Genomic DNA, 21,639 nt, shown 5'->3' with positions numbered 1-21,639 from the left:
TCATCCTTTCAGTTGGGTTTTCATCTTTGGAAACAGTCCACTGGGGCCAGGTCTGGAGAGTATGGAGGATGAGGCAGCACAGTATTTCGTTTTTTGTGCGGAAGTCGCACACCATGAACGTGCAGGTGCGTTATCGTGATGCAAGGGCCATAAATTGTCTCGCCATATTTCAGGCTGTTCCTTCAGTTGAGTTGATCCCTGTGGCACCAATTCATGAAGAACTAATCCTTCAAAGTCAAAGAAAACTATCGGCATGACTTTGACATTTGAACTTTCCTGATGAGCTTTTTTTTGGTCTGGGAGAACCTTTCCCAACCCTTTTTGAACATTGAAACTTGGTTTCAGAATCATAACTGTAGACTAATGACTCATCGCCATTTAAGATTCTCTTAAGGAACATCTTGTTCTCATTTGCATGATCCAAAAGCTCTTCAGTTTGCAAGACAAGGGTCTTTCTAGTCTCAACTCGTGAGCCGTGGGACAAAGTTGGCGGCAACATGATGCATTCCAAGATGCTGCGTTAGGATTTCATGTCGTGATCCAACTGAAATGTTTACATTCTGCTACAATCTCTTGGACAGTCAGCCTCTGACATGAACAATTTTGTTGACATTTCTGACAGGAGTGTCGTCGGTAGATGACAAAAGGCGTCCTGAACGAAGGTCATCTTTAACTTCTGTCTGGACATTTTTAAACCATGTAAAGAATTTGTAACACAAAGTATGGCTTAAGCACTCACCACCAAAGGTTTATTACATCATTTGGTGTGTGTCTGTAAAGGTTATCTTGAGTTTTATGCAAAATATAATGTAGAGACATTGCTCCTCTAACTCTGCCATCTCGAAATTCGCAAACTGTGCGACACAAAATTCTACTCAATACAGCATTGAAAAATAATGAATATACATACAACAGTGAAACTTCCATCAGTTACACATTAAACATGGACATGTGCGGGGATGCTAACTGCATTTCACTCCAGCACATCATTGGTGTTAAATTATATATGTTCCAGAATTTTTTGAACACACCTCACATTATGTATTACCAGTATACATCCTCTGTGTGTGCCCATTCATCCTAACTGCCAACTTGTGATAGGCTTACCAATGTAGGTTGAACAGTGTTCACTGAACAGCTGGTACAAGACATAGTGTGTCACAGGTGGTGCTCCCTTTAATGGTATATTTTGCTAGTTACAGAGCTGGCTGGCATAGGTGGTGATGTGTGTATGTATCAGGCAAGTCTTATAGTGGAGAATGTCACAGGAGTAGGAGCTATAGAGCAGGGAATGGGTGCGAGGTGTGACTAGATATTACGAAAATTGGGAAGGTGAAATTATTCTAGGTGAAAACTTTAAAAATATTTTTTTCTACAGAAAAACAGCATTATCAAGGCTTTAGGTCTGTACCAAGAAGCCAGTGAAACATGTAATCGGCAGTTACACCATCTGGGCTTTAAGTCATCTGAATTTTCCTTTACTACCCCTCCTTAACCACATACCCAAAACGTTTGTTGGTCAAAGAACTACATAATCCACACAAGTTAGGTGCTAAATTAATAGCTGCCATACTGCACTTCACTCAAAACTTTGTTCCATACCAGCTGAATTTGTACGAACTACAGCAGCTTTAAAATACCTTCAAAATCTGAATGTTTGCTTGCAGACATCAATGAACAAGAAATGTCACAAAAATTCTACTTTTAATAGTACGATGGGTGATGAGAAATTAAGGTTACAAGGCTGATATTCCTGGAGTTTAATCTACTAGACACCAGAAGTATATAGTAATTCTGATACTTGTGGTTGCCAACTGCGCAGAGTTACAGCCATCCATGACCTACAGCACTAGTTGTAGGTAGTCACAAATGGCAACTTGTTTGGGAAACTGATCTTGCAAAGAAATGTGCTCAGTTATTTGATTTCTGTGGTCAAAACCTCTAACTACAGCTGAAATACTCTAGTAGCTGGTAGAGGTATATGGAGATTGTAATTTTTTGTCAGCTGGTTGCAGAATGGTGTTGCATATTGTTGAAACAATTTCCCTGGGATATCAACAACCACCCTCCCTACAGCTTGGACCTCACTCCAAGCAACTTAGTCCTTTTCCCTCGCTTGAAGGAACATGTAGTAGGCCAATGATTCACTTCAGAAAGAGGTGAAATGTTTAGTGACAGTGAAGCTAACACGCAATGACAATATTTTTACCAGGAGGATAAAGCTGTCTGCCTCACAATAAGAAAAGTGTCTGAACTGATATAGTGACAATCAGTTGACAGTATTGTTTGTCTGAAATAAAATGTACACATTTTTCTGCAGGCTTTGTAACCTTAGCTTCTGATAACTCTTCATAAACTGAGAGAATGTAGGTAATTCTGAAAAGTAGGAGAAAAAAGTTCATTGGGTTGTCTGCTATATCTTGTGGTGGTGGGTACAAATTTTAGCCAAATAATGGCAAAAGAACCTTCACCAAAAGGGACCATTTGAAATGTTGCGTGGTCTTGTATTGAAATTTTGTCAATGTCTGACGTTGTGTATTATTTAGTATCTTGTGCATTTCTGAAAAGCAAATGTTCAGTTGCATGACATTGTTTTCATATTAGAACTATTGAAGTTGATACATATTCTATAATTTAGTAATAAAATAAACTTTTAGTAGTTTGTTAGTTGAAAACAAATAGCAAGCAACTGGCAGATATTTCATAAAATGTTTCTACTAATCTTATTCAGATACTCAAATTCTAATAACTCATTTAAGCACGAATATTTGGTTTCTCATCACTTGTAAATTAATTTCAGGAATCCAGGCAGACCAGAGGGTACTTCGTGCCCTCATTGTGAATTATCTACCAGATGTGGACATGGCACTTAAGGAACATGATATAGAGCTGAGCCTCATCACTCTTCATTGGTTCCTCACACTTTTTGCTTCTGTAGTTCATATGAAAATCCTTCTTCGCATTTGGGATGTCTTTTTTCTTGATGGCTCTCTTGTGCTATTTCAAATTACACTGGGGATGCTCAAGAGTAAAGGTAAGTAGCAGTGCTTTATAAAAATCGAAATTCCAGCTTAATTAATTACTTGCTCGTGAAAATATGGCATAAATAAGGTGACTGCTAATTGCAGTCACCAGTTACAGGATACATAGACTGAGGAATGATGTCTTTAACAGTAGCAAAAATTTAATAACGTTCTCCATTCGAGAGGCAGCTTCACTGTCACGTTCAACTGGTGTTCAGCATCCACATTTTCTTCTGTAGTGTGAAGTTCCTCTTTATCAATTCCCAGACTCAATTTAATCATTGAGTAAATCTTTGATGTATGCCCCTTAGTCTCCTGTAGGGTAAATTGTGTCGACAGAAGGGCTGTTCCGAACAGCAACATAGCAAAGCCCTTCACTGCCTTGTCATTTTTGTCAGTATCAGCCTTCTAACAGCATCCTTACGGAGTTTAAGATCTTCCTTTGTAATAGACACCAGATGTTTGCAGTCATAGTCTGTATCTGCTGTACTACCTGATTAATTTTTCATGTGCGATTTGTGGGGAGATTAGAGTTGGGAATGTGCTGCAGAAGTAGTGGGGCCTCTCTGTGACACTGCTAGTTCTCCATTGTCAAACCCATCCCCCCTCCACAAGGAATCCATGTGCCCCTAACCTATACCCATTATGTTGAAGACAATTCAGAGCATGTTAAGATATTTCTTATTGTATTTTTTCAAATTCAGTTTCTGTATACATTTTGTATTCAAGATGTTAATAACTTCAAATATCGTTAAAAATATAACTTGTATATTTGCCCATTAACCAGATAAGTGCATTCTTTTTCACGTTAGGGCAGTAACCCACATGTGTACTGATGAGGCACAGTATCAACGACGTTACATTTACTGCAGTGGTTAGTGTCACTTAAACTGATGGCAGATGGATGCTCATTGGTGCTGATGATGTTATTGACTACCTTGCACCAAACTGTTCTCAATTCAGATGAAATATCATCACTACTGATGTTTCCTCAGACTGCATTCCATGCTATTCTAGCATATTTGATTTCATTTTTCCTTTCGTTTTCTTCTTTCTGCTAAAATAGCTTTCGCTGTAATGTTTTAAATTTTAAAAGCTTTTTGCTGAGGTAGCTTCATTCAAGATAAAATTCCCTAATATGTTTCAAAAACTTCTTTATTTTTCGACATAGTTCCCTTTTAGACTTCGTCCAATGCTGTTCTAATTTGTTGACCCCTTCTGAATAATAGGCATTGTCCAAGTCAGCAAAATAGCTATTAGTTGCTGCAATCACCTCCTTTTTTGAATAAAATCTTTGCCCTGCCAGCCATTTCTTCAAATTGGGGAACAAATAGTAGTTAGAGGGAGCCAAGTCTGGAGAATGGGGGGGGGGATATGAAATGAGTTGGAATCCTATTTCCATTAACGTTCAACCACAACTGTTGAGGTTTGTGCTGGTGCATTGTCGTGATGGAAAAAAGACTTCTTTGCAGTCGAATCACTGGTGTTTTACTTGCAGCTCAGTTTTCAAACGGTCCAATAATGTTGAATAATATGCATCTGTAACAGTTTTACCCTTTTCCAGATAGTCGATGAGGATTATCCCTTGTGAATCCCAAAAGACAGTGCCACAACCTTTCCAGCCGAAGAAATGGTCTTCGCCTTTTTTGCTGCAGATTCTCCCTTGGTAACCCATTGGTTAGATTGCTGTTCGGTCTCAGGAGTATAGTAATGTATCTATGTTTCATCCGCAGTGAAGAAACAAAACTTATTCCTGCGGATTCTTCCTGAACAGCTACACACCATCCTTGCAACACTTCACATGAATCCGTTTTCGCTCAAGCGTGAGCAACCACGGAACCCATCTTGCAGATAGCTTTCTCATGTCCAAATGTTTATGCAAAATGTTACGTACCCATTCATTCGAGATGCCCACAGCACTAGCAATCTCACACACCTTAACTCTTCTGTCATCCAGCACCATATCATGTATTTTATCAATGATATCTGGAGTCGTAACCTCCACAGGGTGTCCAGAAAGTTCAGCATCACTCGTGCCCATGTGGCCACTCCGAAAATTTTGAAACCACTTATAAACTGTTCTAATCGAAAGTGCAGAGTCACAGTAATGTTTATCAAGCTTCTCTTTAGTCTCCTGAGGCATTTTGTCTTTCATAAAGTAATGTTTAATCATCACACGAAAATCTTTTTGACAATCGCTCAACTTCCTTGATTCACATGAATGCCAAACACAAAGAAATAGACCATATGGCTGAAACTTGATGTGTGTTGTTTCCAAAGATGCTACTAACTAAACAACACCTCGATACATGCCAGTGGTGCCATCTCTTGTACTTTGCACGGACTTTTCAAACGCCCCTCGTTTTGCTATAGTGCATGCTAGATGTTACACATTATGCTTAATGTTCATTTGACATAAGACGCCACGGCTTTAGACGCCCTCATTGTTTAGAACCAACATTGCTGTCTTCACAGACACTTGAATCAATTTCCCTTTTCCTAAGAACTGTGCTAAGGTGGACACGATCACCTTTGCCACAAGTGATGTGATGGGGAGAACTTGTGTTGTGTAGTAGGCATTGGGTAAAACATGTGTTTTGATAAACTGTATTCTCTGGAACTGGTCTATGCTGTGTTGACAGTTTTCAATCAAAGCTCTCCTGATTTTCCTTGCCACTGCCCACCAGGTTATTGCTATCATTTTTAAAATTGAAGTTGTTGTTGCTAGTCCAAGAGCTCCGTGTTCACTAAGATGGATTGCCGACTCAGTGTACCAGGTAGCAAGGCACTTCATATTCAGAAATTTACTTTTGCTTTTGTATACCCTCTCACTTCACATGGAACAATATTTTGCAAGTGCCATCTCTAGTTGTAACCCATCTGTGTGGTCTCTGATGGTTACACCTACGTAGTCCTCGTAGGCACCTACTAGAGTCTTCATTCATTGGCCGGTAATGCATGTCAGTCGTGTGCCTGCATCTCGTATGCTGAGCATGGTGGTTATGCAGTTTGCAAAATTTCTTCTGATGTCTGGTAACTTCTGTGACACTTTTGATTGCTGTTTGGTTTTACTATAAAACTTTGCTTGTTCATTGTGGGATTTTGGCAGTGACATCACCTGTTGTTGACAGTCACTCGCTACCTCATCATGTTTGTTTTCAGGTGCATTTGCAGGTGAGTCTGTTTGCATTGACAGACATATCCGTACTACAGTGCAGGGTTGTTGTCAATTGGGCCCGCATATTGCTAGCTACTGGCAGGTCCTGGACTATAGAATGGGGCTGTAATGTCGCCTCGACCTGTTAGGTTGACAGAGGCATACTCGATTTGTCTACTGATATACTTGACTCAGAGTTTTGAATCTGTGATTACAATATTGTCTGAAATTATAGTTTCCAATATTGTTTTCTGAATGTCACCTATAAATTCTGTGACAGCTTGATATCCTTTTCTCTTGTACTACTGCCATCACAAATTCGCCATCACTTGTGATGGGTGAGAATGTTGACCATGGCCGATACTGGCATTTGCCTAGAGTGACCCATGAAGCCTCAGTCAAGACTGCTGGACCAGGAATTGAACCCAGGCCCTCCCTGATGCCAGGCTTGAGCGTTACTGCCACCCACCAGGCTCGGTGTTGTTGACAGCACAGTGGGAATGGTGCATTGCTTGCAGCAGATGCTTTAGTGCGTACACAGCTGCTTATGGCATTGTGAATCCCCATGTGGGAAAAGAGAGAGAGAGAGAGAGAGAGAGAGAGAGAGAGAGAGAGAGAGAGAGAGAGAGAGGGGGAGGGGGGGGGTTTACTTTATCTGGGGGGGGGGGGGGGGAAACTGATCTGGAGACAACGCATTGCATGAACTAATTGTGTACTATAAGTTTTACACACTGCTAATAATTCTCTGTAATTATCAATTGGTCATTAGAAGTTTACTGTGTAAGAGCTTCGAAAATTCTCCATGCGTCAGTGTATTTGGCTGCATGCTCCCGTGTTTCTCCTGCACGATTCTTAGTTAACTTTATCCTCACCATTTTTCTTTTCTGAAATTCAGCAAGAATATTCCTGAATCCATTTACAATTGGACTAACTAAGCATTCCACATTCATTTGCACTAGTTATGATTAAATCTTCGTTGAACCATTTGTTTCTCAGTTGATCCTAGTAACTAATTAACCCAACATTTTTAAAATTCTTTTCACGTTAATTGTTCATGTCTTGTATCCATAAAATTTCATACTGGTAAGATTATAAACTTAAAATTTCACAAATGTTGGTGATTTGGTTTTGAAATTAGTTTTCTGGAAACATTTTAGGCTTCTTTTACTCTTGCATTAATTCATTACTACTTGTCTAGCCAGACTTGAACAACAAAAGATAAAATCACTAGACCATATCTATAATTTCTGATTGTGCAGTTATTAGATTTTAAAGATTGCTAATTAAAGACTGATAATTTTAATGACATGTCTTGCTTATTTTCTGGGTTAGAGTAGCCGAAAAAAATTTTGCGGCAATTGAATAGTTAGGGTTCTCCAGGAACTCCTTAGTTGACATTCTTTAAATTCGGAAACTGCTACTTTCCTAATGTCTTTTGGGAACTGTACTGCTGATAGGTATTGTTCAGTACACTAACATACCTCAATAGATTCCTTGTTTCTCGAAGGCTATTAGTACAGTAGTTATTGAAATTTGATTAAAACTTCTAAAATCTCTGTGGTAATTATTTGTTTTATGATTTTATTCATTTCTTGCAGATAATCCATTATGCTGTATCCACTTCTGATGTCAGCTTGTTCCTTCCCTTAGTTAGAATGGTTCTGTTGGCATTTAGTGCACAGCACAAATTCAAAATTAGCAAAATCAGTAGTCAAATTAAAATTCAAAAGTATCAGTTCTTCTACAGTGTAAAAACAGTTATTTGTTAGAAATGCCTGTAGTTTATTGTTAAATATCGGATATATTAAATTTATTTCCTGTGGTATCTTATTTCAAAATATTATTCAAGTGTTAATTCTATTCATGTGATAGGATGATGATTTGAAATGTTTGCTATTTTATTACTGTGTGATAAAATAATTATGTAAATTCTTGTTCAGCGCTAATTTGCCTGTTTTCATGAAGTAGTCCGTAGTGAATAAGAGTTGGAAATGAAGTGGAACATTCAGAACTTGAAGCACAGTAAAATGAAGTTTATTTTTTTTGCATTCTGCAAGGGGTGATAAAAAGTTTCCATTTGAGGCCATTGCTGCAGCGCATTTGCAATGAATGCAACGCTGATGAGGGTGTATAAGCACTGACGAGTAGACAAGGTAATAATTTTTATTTTCACTGGAGCCACAGTCATGGTAATTTCTTTTAATAATTTTGCGACCATTTGACCATAATAATTTTTATTTTATAATTGTACAATCGAGACTTTGCCCTTATGCTATTTTCAAGTACAAAAACTTATTTACATGTCAAAAGGCTGAAATCTGAATTGTAAAACAATAAATAAAAATTATTAATCAAATGGTGGCAGGATAATTAAAAAAAAAAAAAAAAATTGCCAAGGGATTTATCTTTCCAACATGCATGCGGTAAATGCAGAAACATGAACTATGGGAACATTACCAAATGTACTATTACTCTGTTCTTAGTTGCCGAAGAAGAAACAACACTAGTGGATATCCATCCGAAAATGAAGAACTTGCATTGGGAAGCATGTCTGTCAAAAATCACATCTGGGAAAACTAGGACTGAGGGTGCCGCTGCTTCACAGTAATGCGCATCCCCATAGCTCAAAATGCCGTAATGCAAAAGTTACGACAACTGAGGGAGACACTCTCGCTCATGCCCTATAGTCCTGACCTTTCCCCATGTGATTACCATGTATTCTGTCCCTTAGAAAGGGGCTTGAAGGGTTGATTATTCTATCAGATGAGTGCAGGAAGCAGTTACGGACTTCTTCATACAGCAGGACATAGTGTTTCACCATAAGGGTATCTTCAACATGGTGCATCAGTGGAATGATTGCCTCAATGCTCATGGCATACAGATTCTGCGCTGTACAGGCTTCAAATGTAAAATTTTGATTGCCCATTATAAATACATTATTCTGTGAAGTTTCCCCAGAAAATCATACCATATTGAAGCACGTTGAAACTGCATAGTATGCTTGTAATGCTGTTATTTCATTTATGGAAGATTGAAGTATTCTTCGGCCATAGCACATAGATGAGAGTTCCTTTCACAAGTTACTTACATATGTCCTATTTCCCTCCCTGCTGAATCCAGATCAATCAATATTCTTGGACTTGCATTTTCTGGAGGATTGTCTTTAAGTTCGCTTGTGTAAATATTTGGCTAAACAGTGGAAAGAAATGAATGCAGTTTTTCAGTTGTTTTTGGTGATCCACTTTCTTAAAACTTCCTGCTGTTCAATGAAAGTTTCTGAACTGGACCCAGTGAGCAATATGTTAGTGTCATTGACAGATAGGGTGGTTTTTGGGAATCATATATTCAACAAGGTCCTTCACATAGGACTGGTACCCTAAGACTGAGACCTAAAGTACACCGCATTTTGTAGGTAATTGTCTGGAAATGAGTTAATTTTGTTTAAAGTGTTGAAGAACTAATTCTACAATACCTTTTGCTTACTGTTTATTTTTCTTTTAGAAACACAACCATCTCTGTTCCAGACCTCTGTTTTTTATGAAGTTGTTTGTTCGGATTTTCTCCTACATTAAGAGACTGATAAGTGATAATTTGGTCATGTCTGTGCTTTCTTTTAATTGATACAATTAAAGCACTTGTGCAGTTTTAGGGGACTGCTATACCTACACACTCAGTAAACAATTTTGCAACCTGTTCTTTTGTTACTTTTTGTGTATCATTAATCATTCTTGCTAATTCCAGTGGAAAATTATTAGGGCAATTTATAGCAAATAAATACTGTACTCTGAAGTATGCCTTCAAACTAATTGTAAAGGCATCACCCACACAATTGAATGTATTTTGTTCTTTAACACACCACCTTTGTCATTACCTGCTGTTTGGAAAGTGTATTGGGAGCTCTGCGTCAACATTGTCCTTGTATCACTAGCTGGGTTTGACATGAGAAGCTTCCAAAATTCCTCAGGGATGCAACCAGATACAGTAATAAACTGAAAGAAATGAGCTGAAAGAAAATCTCCCAGTGACATTTAATAAAATGTGGCTGCTTTTAGGAGGAAGACAATCTTGGTTTCCTTCATGAAACCAGGAAAACAGTATTGTTTTGCCACCAGTCTTGTGGCTGGTTTGATTTCAGTCTGCCACAAATGTTTCGTGCACTAACCTCCTCCTCTCGGAGTAGCATTTACACTTTATTCCTCAATTATTTGTTTGGTATATGCTAATCTGTCTTCTCCTACAATTTTTATTCTCTTAGCAGTTCCCTGTTGTAACATACGTCCTATCATCTTACCCCTCCTTCTTGTCTGTACTTTAAACACATTCCTTTCTTTGCCTATTCTGAGGAGAACCACTTCATTCCTTATCTTATCAGCCCGCCTAAGTTTCAACATCCTTCTACACTGCCATATTTTAAATGCTTAGATTATGTTATATTCTGGCTTCTCACAGTCCACGATTCATTATTGGATGATGCTGTGCTCCAAATGTATATTCTCAGGCGTTGTTTCCTCAAATGAAGATCTAGGTTTTATTTGAGTAGACTTGATTTGACCAAGAATGCCCCCTTTACCTGTGCTAGTCTGCTTTCTGTCCTCCTCGCTATGTCTGTCATGGGTTATTCTGCTTCCAAGACAGAATTCCTTAATTACGTCTACTTTATGATCACCAATTTAGATGTTAAGTTTCTCATTATTCTCATTTCTGCTATTTCTCATTACTTTAGTCTTTCTTCTGTTTACTATCAATCCATATTCTGCACTCATAAGACTGTTTATGTCTAGCAGATCTTGTAATCCTTATCTTGCTCTGAGGATAGCAATGTCACCAACAGATCTTATCATTGACATCCTTTCTCCCTGAATTTTAATTTTTCCCTTGAAACTTTCTTTGATTTCTGTCATTATTTCTTTGTTGTATAGATCAAACAGTAGGGGCAGAAGACGGCATTCCTGCCTTGCACCCTTTTTAATCCAAGCACTTTGTTCTTTGTGTTCCATTCTGGATCCTGTACATATTTTATATTACACATCTTTCTCTATTGTTTACTCCTGTTTCTCATAGTTTCAAACACCTTGCACCATATTACATTGTCAACCTCTCTTCAGGTTCAAACGTCCTATGAATGTATCTAGATTTTTCTTCAGCCTTACTTTCATTGTCAAGTGAAACATGAGAACTGCCCCTCTGGTGCCTTTACCATTCTTACAATCGGACTGATCATCACCTAACAGACACTCAGTTTTCTATTCCATGCTTCTGTACATTGTTTGGGTGCTTCAGTTGTGAACTTGATTGTGTGATAGTTTTTTGCACTTGTCTGCCCTTGCTATCTTTGGAGTTGTGTGGATGTTTTACAGAAAGTCTGACAGTACGTCACCAGTCATGGAGATTTTACACACCATATTGACTGGGCGTTTGGTTGTATAAATTCTGATAGAATGTTACCTTTCCTTTGTTTTATTTGATCTCGAGTCTTCCAGAGCTCTTTTGAATTCTGACCTTAGTACTGGATCCCCTATGTCTTCCATATTAATTCCCATTTCATCATATAATCAGACAACTTGTCCCCTTCATAGAAGCCTTCAGTGTAGTCTTCCCACCTGTCCGCAGTCTCCTGCATTTGTCAGTGGAATGCCCAATGTCCTCTCAATGTTACCAGCTGTTTTCAATTTTTCATCAGAATTACTGCATTCCTTTCTTTTCCTGAACATTGTTCTGCTTTTGTCTTTCATGATCAGTAAAAGTATTTCTTCTGTTACCCAAATTTTCTGTGAAGTTGCTTTCCTTGTACCTGTGTTCATCCAACATCTGTGATTGTGATTTTTAGATGTATCCACTCTTCTCAAACTGAACTGCTTTGGTATTCTTTATTGCAGTAGGCACAAACAACCTTAATGAACTTGTAATGTGTCCCATCATTCCTCAGTACTTCAGTATTCCACTTCCTTCCATATTGTTTCCATTGGACTGTTGTCTTAAACTTAAGTCTAGCCTTCATCATTACTAAATTATGATCTGAGTCCATATTTGTACATGGGTACACCTTGCAATCCATTGTCTTATTTCAGAATCACTATCATGACAGTACCTAACTGTTACTACTACTGAATAGTTGCTCTTTCTAACAGTATCCCGTACGAGTGAACCACTTGCTTCTTTTTACCTGTGGTTACTTGTAAATTAGGTACTTGAGCTATGCACAGCTCTATTTAAAAAGAATGGCTTGATGTAGTCATTGGGTTGAGCCATGCATGTCTGCTTTCATGCGCCACAGCTACTTTGCTGCAGATAAGAACCAGTAGCTGCCATCCTGCAGTCAAATAGTCTATGCATTGGCTAGAATTGCAAAGTAATAAAATACACAGAAATATAAAATAAAAGTTGAATGAATAATTCAGTAACAAGGGTTCTATTCTAATGTCTCTATTTGATGTAGACAACAGAGAAGTATATTGAATTATGTTTATTCAAGAAAGGACATCTTAAATGAGAAGTGGTCAGATGATATTCAGTTTAAAAGCAGATACAGAATACCCTTATCAAATGCAGTAAAGTTATGTTTAGAGTGATAAGAGGATGGAGCAAAAAACCCCAAACTACATAACCATCAAAGACTTGTGAAAACTAAGTCAATTTCATTATCACAATGAACAAAAGATTCACTATCTCAAAATACTTCAGAGTTAAACACGGTGATTCACAAATCAACACAAACGATACAAAGAACAGGTACTCATACTCTTTCTATTCTGAGTTCTGTGAACAAGTGACAGAAGTTAGCCATTCTCTGGAGCACATTAAAACCTGTCAAAATAAGTCCCTTCAGAAGTTTAAGTATTATAACGGTTGTTTACCGATCAGAATAAATCGTCCACTCATCAAAAACCACAGAATGCCACAGGCAGGTCTGCCTTCTTCTAGAACTCTACATCAAATGTCCACAATTTCTCCTTTGAGCTCTTTCCTCGAAAAATCCCAGCATCTTTGTGACTCCTGTAATGTTCCGCTACTGTCTACCTTCCTGTGGCTGAAAACCATCCCCACCAAAAATACATTGTTCCTACATGCTGTGGACATCATTTGGCTCATCTTGTCGACTTTACTGCACTAAACTAGTATTAAAACAGTATTTAAATAAAAGAAATATTATAAACATTTGGTCACACTCAAACCATGCACATTGAATATAAATAGAGATTTCTCCGTAAATAAATAAATAAATAACCAGTATTCTTGTGTAAGTGCGCTTACATTAAAAAATTATTTAGGCCTGGTAGGCAAAAGTGTCTTTTGGTTCTCTGTTCAATAGTGGTGTCCACTACCACATTCAACTGACCACTCTTGTATTAGCACAGTTTTTTTAATAGCACTTGCAGCCAACATTTAAATAAAGTTACTGGCGTAATAGTAAACTGTTCATGAAATAAATATTCAAGTATGAAAAATGAGATTTGTGCTGTATTCATTTGCTGTGTAATTGTGGCAGATAAGATGTACTGACAAATATTTGCATAATGAAACAGATATAAAAGACATCCCAAATCAATAGATAAAATACACAGCTTTGTTGCTTTCAGATATGATAGCTAAAGTGCAGTGCTATCATCTGAGAACATTTGTTGAAATCATGTGAAGCATTTAAAAGATTTTAATTCACTGTTAAAGTTTACTAAGTAAATATTTATTCACTGTAGTTTTAAAGATACTGAAATATTGTTGTCATTGGATGCACCTCATTTATCCGAGATCGTAAGTGTATTCAGATTTGCTTTAGTACTTGACTGTAAATTATTATGGACTCTCAAAGGACTGTGAGAGGCCATGTTTCAGCTCGTCTGACACTCCACCATTTCTTTGAGCATTGTCTTCAGCACAAAGGCCATACAAGCGACAGTTGTCCTAGTTCCCAGTGTTGGGATTCAGCTGTTTCCAATGACGCTGCTCGTCTCTGCACCTGGCTGGCCTGAACCACCTGTTGCTGTCCACCCTGAGCCCTGGGCATGCTAGTGTTCAACCATACATCAAATACACCTTACCAGGTGGCCAATTAGCTCACCTAAATATGCGTAACATTACAGTGTGACCATGATGTAATCCAGCTGGAATCTCTCTCTCTCTCTCTCTCTCTCTCTCTCTCTCTCTCTCTCTCTCTCTCTACGTCTTTTGCCACGTATACCTCTCCCTCTTGTGATCCTTTAACAGAGTATTTGTTATTGGTGTCTGAAATTTATTTCTGAACTTAATTAATCTTAAATAGCCCTCCATTTGGATCTATGCAAGAGAGGCGCTCTGCAGGGTGCGTTTCTGGCTGAGGTATCGAATATATTGCTTCCCCCTACTTATTCCTCCCGAGGAGATCACGAATGTAAAATTAGAGGGATTCAAGCGTGCATGGAGGCTTTCAGACAGTCGTTCTTCCCGCGAACCATACGCGACTGGAACAGAAAAGGGAGGTAATGACAGTGGCACGTGAAGTGCTCTCCGCCACACACCGTTGGGTGGCTTGCAGAGCATAAATGTAGATGTAGATGTAGACTACTCAGTGGGATCTACACCAACATCTATACTCCGCAAGCCACCTGATGGTGTGTGGCGGAGGGTACCTTGAGTACCTCTATTGGTTCTCCCATCTAGTCCAGTCTCATATTGTTCATGGAAAGAAAGATTGTCGGTATGCCTCTGTGTGGGCTCTAATATCTCTGGTTTTATCCTCACGGTCTCTTTGTGAGATATATGTAGGAGGGAGCAATATACTGCTTGACTCTTCGGTGAAGGTATGTTCTCGAAACTTCAACAAAAGCCCATACCGAGCTACTGAGCGTCTCTTGCAGAATCTTCCACTGGAGCCTATCTATAATCTCCATAACGCTTTCGTGTGTCCCCAATGTTATTCAATCTGTTCATTGAACAAGCAGTAAAGAAACTAAATACAAATTTGGAGTAGGAATTAAATTAGGGAGAAGAAATAAAAGCTTGGAGGTTTTCCTATGACATTGCAGTTGTCAGAGACAAGAGATTGGGAAGAGCAGTTCAATGGAATGGACAGTGTCTTAAAAGAACAATGTTAGGTGCACATCAACAAAAGCAAAATGAGAATAATGGAAAGTAGTAGAATTAAATTGGGTGATGCTGAGGAATAAGATTAGGAAATAAGGCACCTAAAGTGGTAGATGACTTTTGCTGTTTGGGTATCAAAATAAATGCTGATGGTTGAAGTATAGAGGATGTAAAATGTATATTTGCAATGGCAAGGTAAGTATTTCTGAAAAAGATGAATTTATTGACATTGAGTGTAGGTTTAAGTGTCAGGAAGTCGTTTCTGAAAATATTTGTATGTTGTGTGGCCATATATGGAAGTGGAAACTTGGACGATAAACGGTTTAGACAAAAAGAGAATAAAAGCTTTTGAAATGTGGTGCTACAGAAGAATGTGGAAGATTAGATGGGTAGATCACATAAATAATGAGAAGGGATTGAATATAATTGGGGAGAAAAGAAATATGTGGCACAAGGGAAGAAGAGATCCGTTGGTAGGACACACCCTGAGGCATCAAGGGATCACCAGTTTAATACTGGAGGGAAACATGGGGGTGGGGGGTGAAAATCATAGAGGGAGACCAAGACATAAATATAGGAAGCAGATTCAGAGGGATGTAGGTTGCAGTAGTTACTTGGAGATAAAGAGGCTAGCACAGGAAAGAGCAAGGGGAGCTGCATCAACCTAGTCTTTGGACTAAAAACAGCAACAATTGGTCTTTCTCCTCTCTCATTACCACTTCAAAACCTATATTATCCTGTAACCCTTTCTTCTATTCCTTCCCCTGCAACTACATTCCAAACCCCATGACTGTTAGATCATCATCCCCCTTTACATACAGAATTACCCATTCACTATTGTCATGGAAAAGTGTGTCTTCATCTTATGCTTGCAATATTAGCATGTATATCTGAACCATTGTTGTTGGTGTTGGCTTGCTGTTGATTCTGATGAGAATAACCATGTCATTGAACTGTTCACAACAGCTCAACCTGTCCTAATATCCTATTCATAACGAATCCTACCGCCATTTTCTGCTTCTGCTGCTGTTGATATTACTCTTTATTCGTTTGACCAGAAACCTTATCTTCTTTTCATTTCACTCCACTGACCCCTGCTACATCTAGATTGAGCCTTTTCATTTCCCTTTCCAGATTTTCTAGCCTTCCTGGTACATTCAAACTCTGACATTACATGCTCAAACTTGTAGAATGTTTCTCGCCATTAGTTATTCAAACTTTTTCTCATGGTCACCTCCCTCTTGATGGTCCCTCTCCAGGAGATTCGAATTGGGGACTAGCCCAGAATCTTTTGTCGTGGTTTCCATTGCCTTCTGCATCATCGTGCCGTTGATCATCACTTATTCTTCTGCCTTTTAGGGGCAGTTCCTCACACCAAGGGTAAGAGAGCACCTTGAACCTCTGCCTGCTCTTCCACCCTCTGTAATAGGGCGGTTGGCAGAACAGGAAGGCTTCTTAGGCCAGAAGTCTTTGGCTTCCATTGCTCACAAATTGTTGTTCAAAATTTGAGCAGTGGCTGCATTCGAACCAGGGATCCAGGATATTCTGCTTACTAGTCAAACACTACTCCTAAACCATGCTTTCACTATACATTGCCCAATCATTTGCATTTCCTAGCTGAGTAGGAAAGGTCCTGGAGTTGAAGGGAAACTAGTGTTCACTTGGTTTGTGGAATCTGGGAAGCATTTCAGCCTAATGTGGCAATTCAGATTTTCTTAAAAACCAATCTGTCATGATCAGACAGGTTGAAATGATTTTGAAGGTATCTGCTATCATCCATAATTTAATCAGTTTAAAGTTATTGACTTGATTATGTATCAAACAGGTAAGACAGAAATTGCAGTTTCTCAGGGGTCAGTTGTTAAAAATTTGTTACATCAAAGACATCTTAACAGATCTTCTGGGCCAAGGGGCCACAGTTGATATATAAAACTATTTACTGAAGTTTTGTCATGTCTGTGGATGACCTCTTTGTAGATAACCAACTACTACATAAAAGCCTCAAAGTGCCCCAAATTTAAAAGTGCTTTGTGATGCGTATAAAAGGCACCACCACAATCCTTTCGTACTGAACAGTTATTTGACAAGTGATATCATTCTAATTCAAAAGCAGTAGATAATTAGGATTATTTAGAATTCAAAGTCTGCATCCATATTTTAACTCCTTCCATTTTGCTACAATTATTTACCATTGTCTCTCTTCAGTTGCACACTTATTATTGGCTAAAACATCAGTTCAATGAAATTTCATTCCTTGGTATCAGCTTTGAAAACATATTCCATTATGTCTGACTTAAATTTGGATGAACTAATGGTTATGTTTAGTTTGGAATGTAACAATATTATGAAAAGGAAAGTTCCTACTCACCATGTAGTGGAGGTGCTGAGTTGCAGCTGCGTGGAATTTCGTACAGATCCACCTGTCATTAGTGCTTGACTACATGTTTTGTAGGTCGAAGGCATCATTTTATTTTACTGGTGTTTAAAATTCATGTAAGACATAGCTTTATCAACACTTTGATTGCGATTGGTTATCTCATTAATGAAAGGAAGGATAGCATTCCTCTTTCACAGTCATTGCACCATATATGCTTAAATTATTTCTTTGTAGTAGTGCTCATTCAATTTTCTTACAATATAACTAAATAATGTTTTTTATATCGGTGCACTGTCATATTTTGTCTCGTACATATATTTTAATCGTTGCCTTTGTTTGCTTTGAATGATGGTTACTCCTTATGAAGGTAACAATCTTGGGGCTCCTTTTCTGCATCTTTTATTGCTCAAAGTTCCATCTGCCCACTTGATTACTGATACATCCAGGAAATAAAGTAGTCAGTTACCCTTTCTCAATGATATATTAAATTTTTTAGCTAATGTATTGTACACATAGTCAAATTAGCAGATCTTTCATAGACTGTCTGAAGTACCTGTTGTTCAAATTTCAAATTGAAGTTAGCTGGAATAAGAGGTGTGCATGGCAGTCCCACCAGTTTGCTCATAGCTGACTGCTGTTCTGGAAGTTACAGTAACATTTCCTGAACAAAGCTAAAATATCCACTCAAAAATCTTAGTGAAGTAGGTTTGCTCTCTACCTCCTTGGCCACACCTCTTGGGGTGTGGATTGAGCTACTCTACTCCATATTTACCAGATGCTGGTCTTGATCCAGTTAAACGATGGTTGCTAGTTCGTCAAACTGGAACTTTAAGCTTTCATATATGGGACCCAGTCTATAATCATTGAGTAAGACTGGCCAATACACACACAAATCACAACTTGAGTAGTATAGCAGATCGAATACACAACATGTCCAATCACTGTCATGTCTCAAGTGGAACTGTGAACTCTCAAACAGTATGAATGTGACACATACCAATGCAGTCCCTCCCTCAGAATCCTCCAGGGGCAGACCATAAATCTGATGTAAGTTAGCAAGATAAGAGGCACTTCCTGTGGGCAGTATTGGTCTTGATCAAATGGACCTATGGTTGGTAGATTTCTCTCATTGGCACTTTCAGCTTTCAAATATTCCACCCAGTGCATCATTGCTGAATAAGGCAGGCGAATTGTACTTTCTGGTTAGCCCTATGGACAGTCTCCTTGCAGTGGGGATTTGACCATTTTCAGTTCAAATGGCACTTTATTAGAGAGATCACTCTAGACTGAATTTTAATTTGTAGTGACTCGACGAGCAGTCTCCAAACTATTCATGATACTCTGATCTGTGACATCAGGCTTAGGTGAGAAATATGCTTATGAATAACATACTAATTGCTCAGTTGTCTTTCTCTGGGTACCAAGTCATCTGAGTATCTCAGCAAACGAAGTGTCAGACTGTTTGGGTTGGGAAGAGATTAATCATCAAATTTTCCCTTTGATATTCCCAGGTGCCTATTTGCAGGTGCCAATTGAAGTCCTCACTTTGAGATGGAATAGCATCTTGTGGGGTAATGCCTCCTGTAATAAACACTATCAAGGAGACAACTGTATGGCTCTCCTTCTGTCCCTCCCTGTAGGAAGCAAATGTCTTATGTCACACTTTCATTGTTAATATCAGATTAAATCACAGTTTTATGTTATGAGCCACTCCTGCATGGTCATTGCGGAGCTTTGTAGGCAGTAGCTCACATCATAATGGAATGCCACCTCCTTCCACTTCTCCGTGCTGAGCACAGTCTATCGGATTTTTGTCTCTTATATTGTTGGACTGCATATGGACAGTTAATTGATTTTCTCCAAGATGGTACTTTCTATTCTGATATTACCTTTTGAACTACTTTCGGGGCAATGAATGATTGCTTAGGGCATCACGTGTTACATGCTGGATCAGGGTCAAGAGGGTGGGTGTCACTCGTGACTGTACACTGTCCTTCAAGAAACATTGCCAAAATGCCAAACTGGGGGTCAGTCCAAGGAACAGTATTTTCAAGCAGTTCACAGCCACCACCTGTGGAGCTAGTCCTCGTGTGCTGAGAAGTACTGCACTGTCAGAAGGGCCACCACTGCTGATATGCAGAGGGCAAAGCACAGCAATGATCCCTGTCATCCACTGCATTATCATCAAACTGTAGTTTGTCGGTTAAAATCTAGAAAGAAACGATGGAAAATAAAGGATGGAATAATGAAAGTACTATGAAAAGGATAGATCGCTACTCACCATATAGCAGAGATGTTGAGTCACACATGAGAGCAACAAAAAGATTGTTAAATGAGTAAGCCTTTGGTTTTTCCAAAAGGCCTTCTTCTGAATTAGAGAATGTGTGCGCACGCACTCACGCGCACCCGTACTCGCACACTCGCGTGCACCAGATATCCCTGCAAAGGGAGTGTTAGCCTCAGGAAACGATCTGTCCTATTGTGTTTTGAGATCACTTCATCATTTTTTGATGAGCATCCCTCATTGCAAGACCAACAAGCAGAAATCGGGCATCACTCCAGCTGCCAGAGATAGGTCCTATGAGTGTGTGGAACACAAGGTCTGGGCCACTTTCTCATATGCTCTCTACTAGAACTTGCCCATCACTATAAATGATCAAAGCAAATAAGGCTATCAGAGTTGCTGTGTTCTGGAAGTGCTGACTGGGCACAGAAAAGGAATGAATAAATGAATACCTTGATTTTACCACTCCTATATTCTTTTATGATTTCTATGCAGTCACTAACTCCAGATCTCTCTTGACAGAGGCAGTGATGACCTTGCTGTTCAGTCTCTGAGTGTTCAGTTGATGTGGCTGTAGGTAATAAACTACATATCTGCCCTGTAGTAGTTCTTGAACTCCCAACTAGATGAAATCTTCTTAAATGTTGATTCAACATCATCCACTAAAGCAATATTCAGACAACTTGTGCTTACAGTCAGAATTTATTATACATTAGACAAGAAATTAGTCATTAGCATATGTCTTTTTGTGAGGCAGACAATCAGTTCAGACTCTGATACTGAACCAACTAAATGAAAAATGTTGTTTTCGAGATTCAGTGTATTAAAATTGTTGCCATAAATTACGTTAGTTGTTGATATTCTGTGGAGCTGCATATGGTTCAGAAGTCTCTTTGCTGTACATGATGATATCAGGTGCAGTGCCACAACTGTCACTGCTGCATGACATTTGTAAGGTATATCTCAAATAAATAGAACAGTCACAACAGAATGTGCTCCATGATAAACTGTCATATGTAATATAGTTTTAACCCTTTAAATGTCCTTTCTACTCACTTTACCAAAATACACAGTTATGTACACTTGTTGATTTATATATCAAGCTAGTACAGGATTGTAAAGCTATGCAAGCTTTTTCATTTATATGTGAAGCTAGTACAGGACTTTCCTGTTAAACAAATGTTCCCCTTTTTCAAATTCTTACTAATAAAATGACAGAATTTTGTGTACCCTGCAAAGGCCCCCTACTCTCCCCCTTCCCAACTGACAATGCTTCAGATTGCAAGAGCCAAGTCAGGACCCCACGCGTGGCTGTCTTAACTTTCCATGCCCTATTTGACTGCAACACGCTGACCCAGAGCATTTGAACTTAGTTATGCTATGCACTGACAGTGTGCTTAAGCAACTCTAGCAACCAAAACCTACAGTTTGCAAACCTCTTCGTGAGGCACATACGTGCACCCCACCACCTCGGTGCATTAATTGTCCTGGCGTCCACTCGCCTAGATCCTCAGACAGTCCCACATATCAGAAGGAGAATAAGATACAAGAAATCAAAACTTTGGATCGGCTCTCTTATTCTGAGGCCAGGAAGAAGTATGACCGCCTCCATCCCGTGCCATTGACCACTTCGTTTGCCTCAGTTGTGTCCACTCCTTCCGCGGTATCCTCACCCCTATCCTGTCCCCCCTCCGCCTCCTCCGCCCATCAAGCGGCTCTGCCTCCGCCTCCCAAATCCCTC

The 21,639-nt window shown here is 39.0% G+C and overlaps 1 protein-coding gene across 1 annotated transcript in view; it reads left to right on the top strand.

The window, feature by feature from the left end:
- Positions 1-21,639, top strand: part of LOC124795180 (small G protein signaling modulator 3 homolog) — a 161,538-nt gene that overhangs the window by 33,050 nt on the left and 106,849 nt on the right. The window contains exon 7 of the mRNA XM_047259080.1: positions 2,801-3,034. Coding sequence (XP_047115036.1) covers positions 2,801-3,034 — 234 coding nt within the window. The remainder of the gene's footprint in view (positions 1-2,800; positions 3,035-21,639) is intronic.

Source organism: Schistocerca piceifrons, chromosome 4 (assembly GCF_021461385.2).
Source record: "Schistocerca piceifrons isolate TAMUIC-IGC-003096 chromosome 4, iqSchPice1.1, whole genome shotgun sequence".
Classification (NCBI taxonomy): domain Eukaryota; kingdom Metazoa; phylum Arthropoda; class Insecta; order Orthoptera; family Acrididae; genus Schistocerca; species Schistocerca piceifrons.
This window is presented reverse-complemented; position numbering and strand designations above follow the sequence as displayed.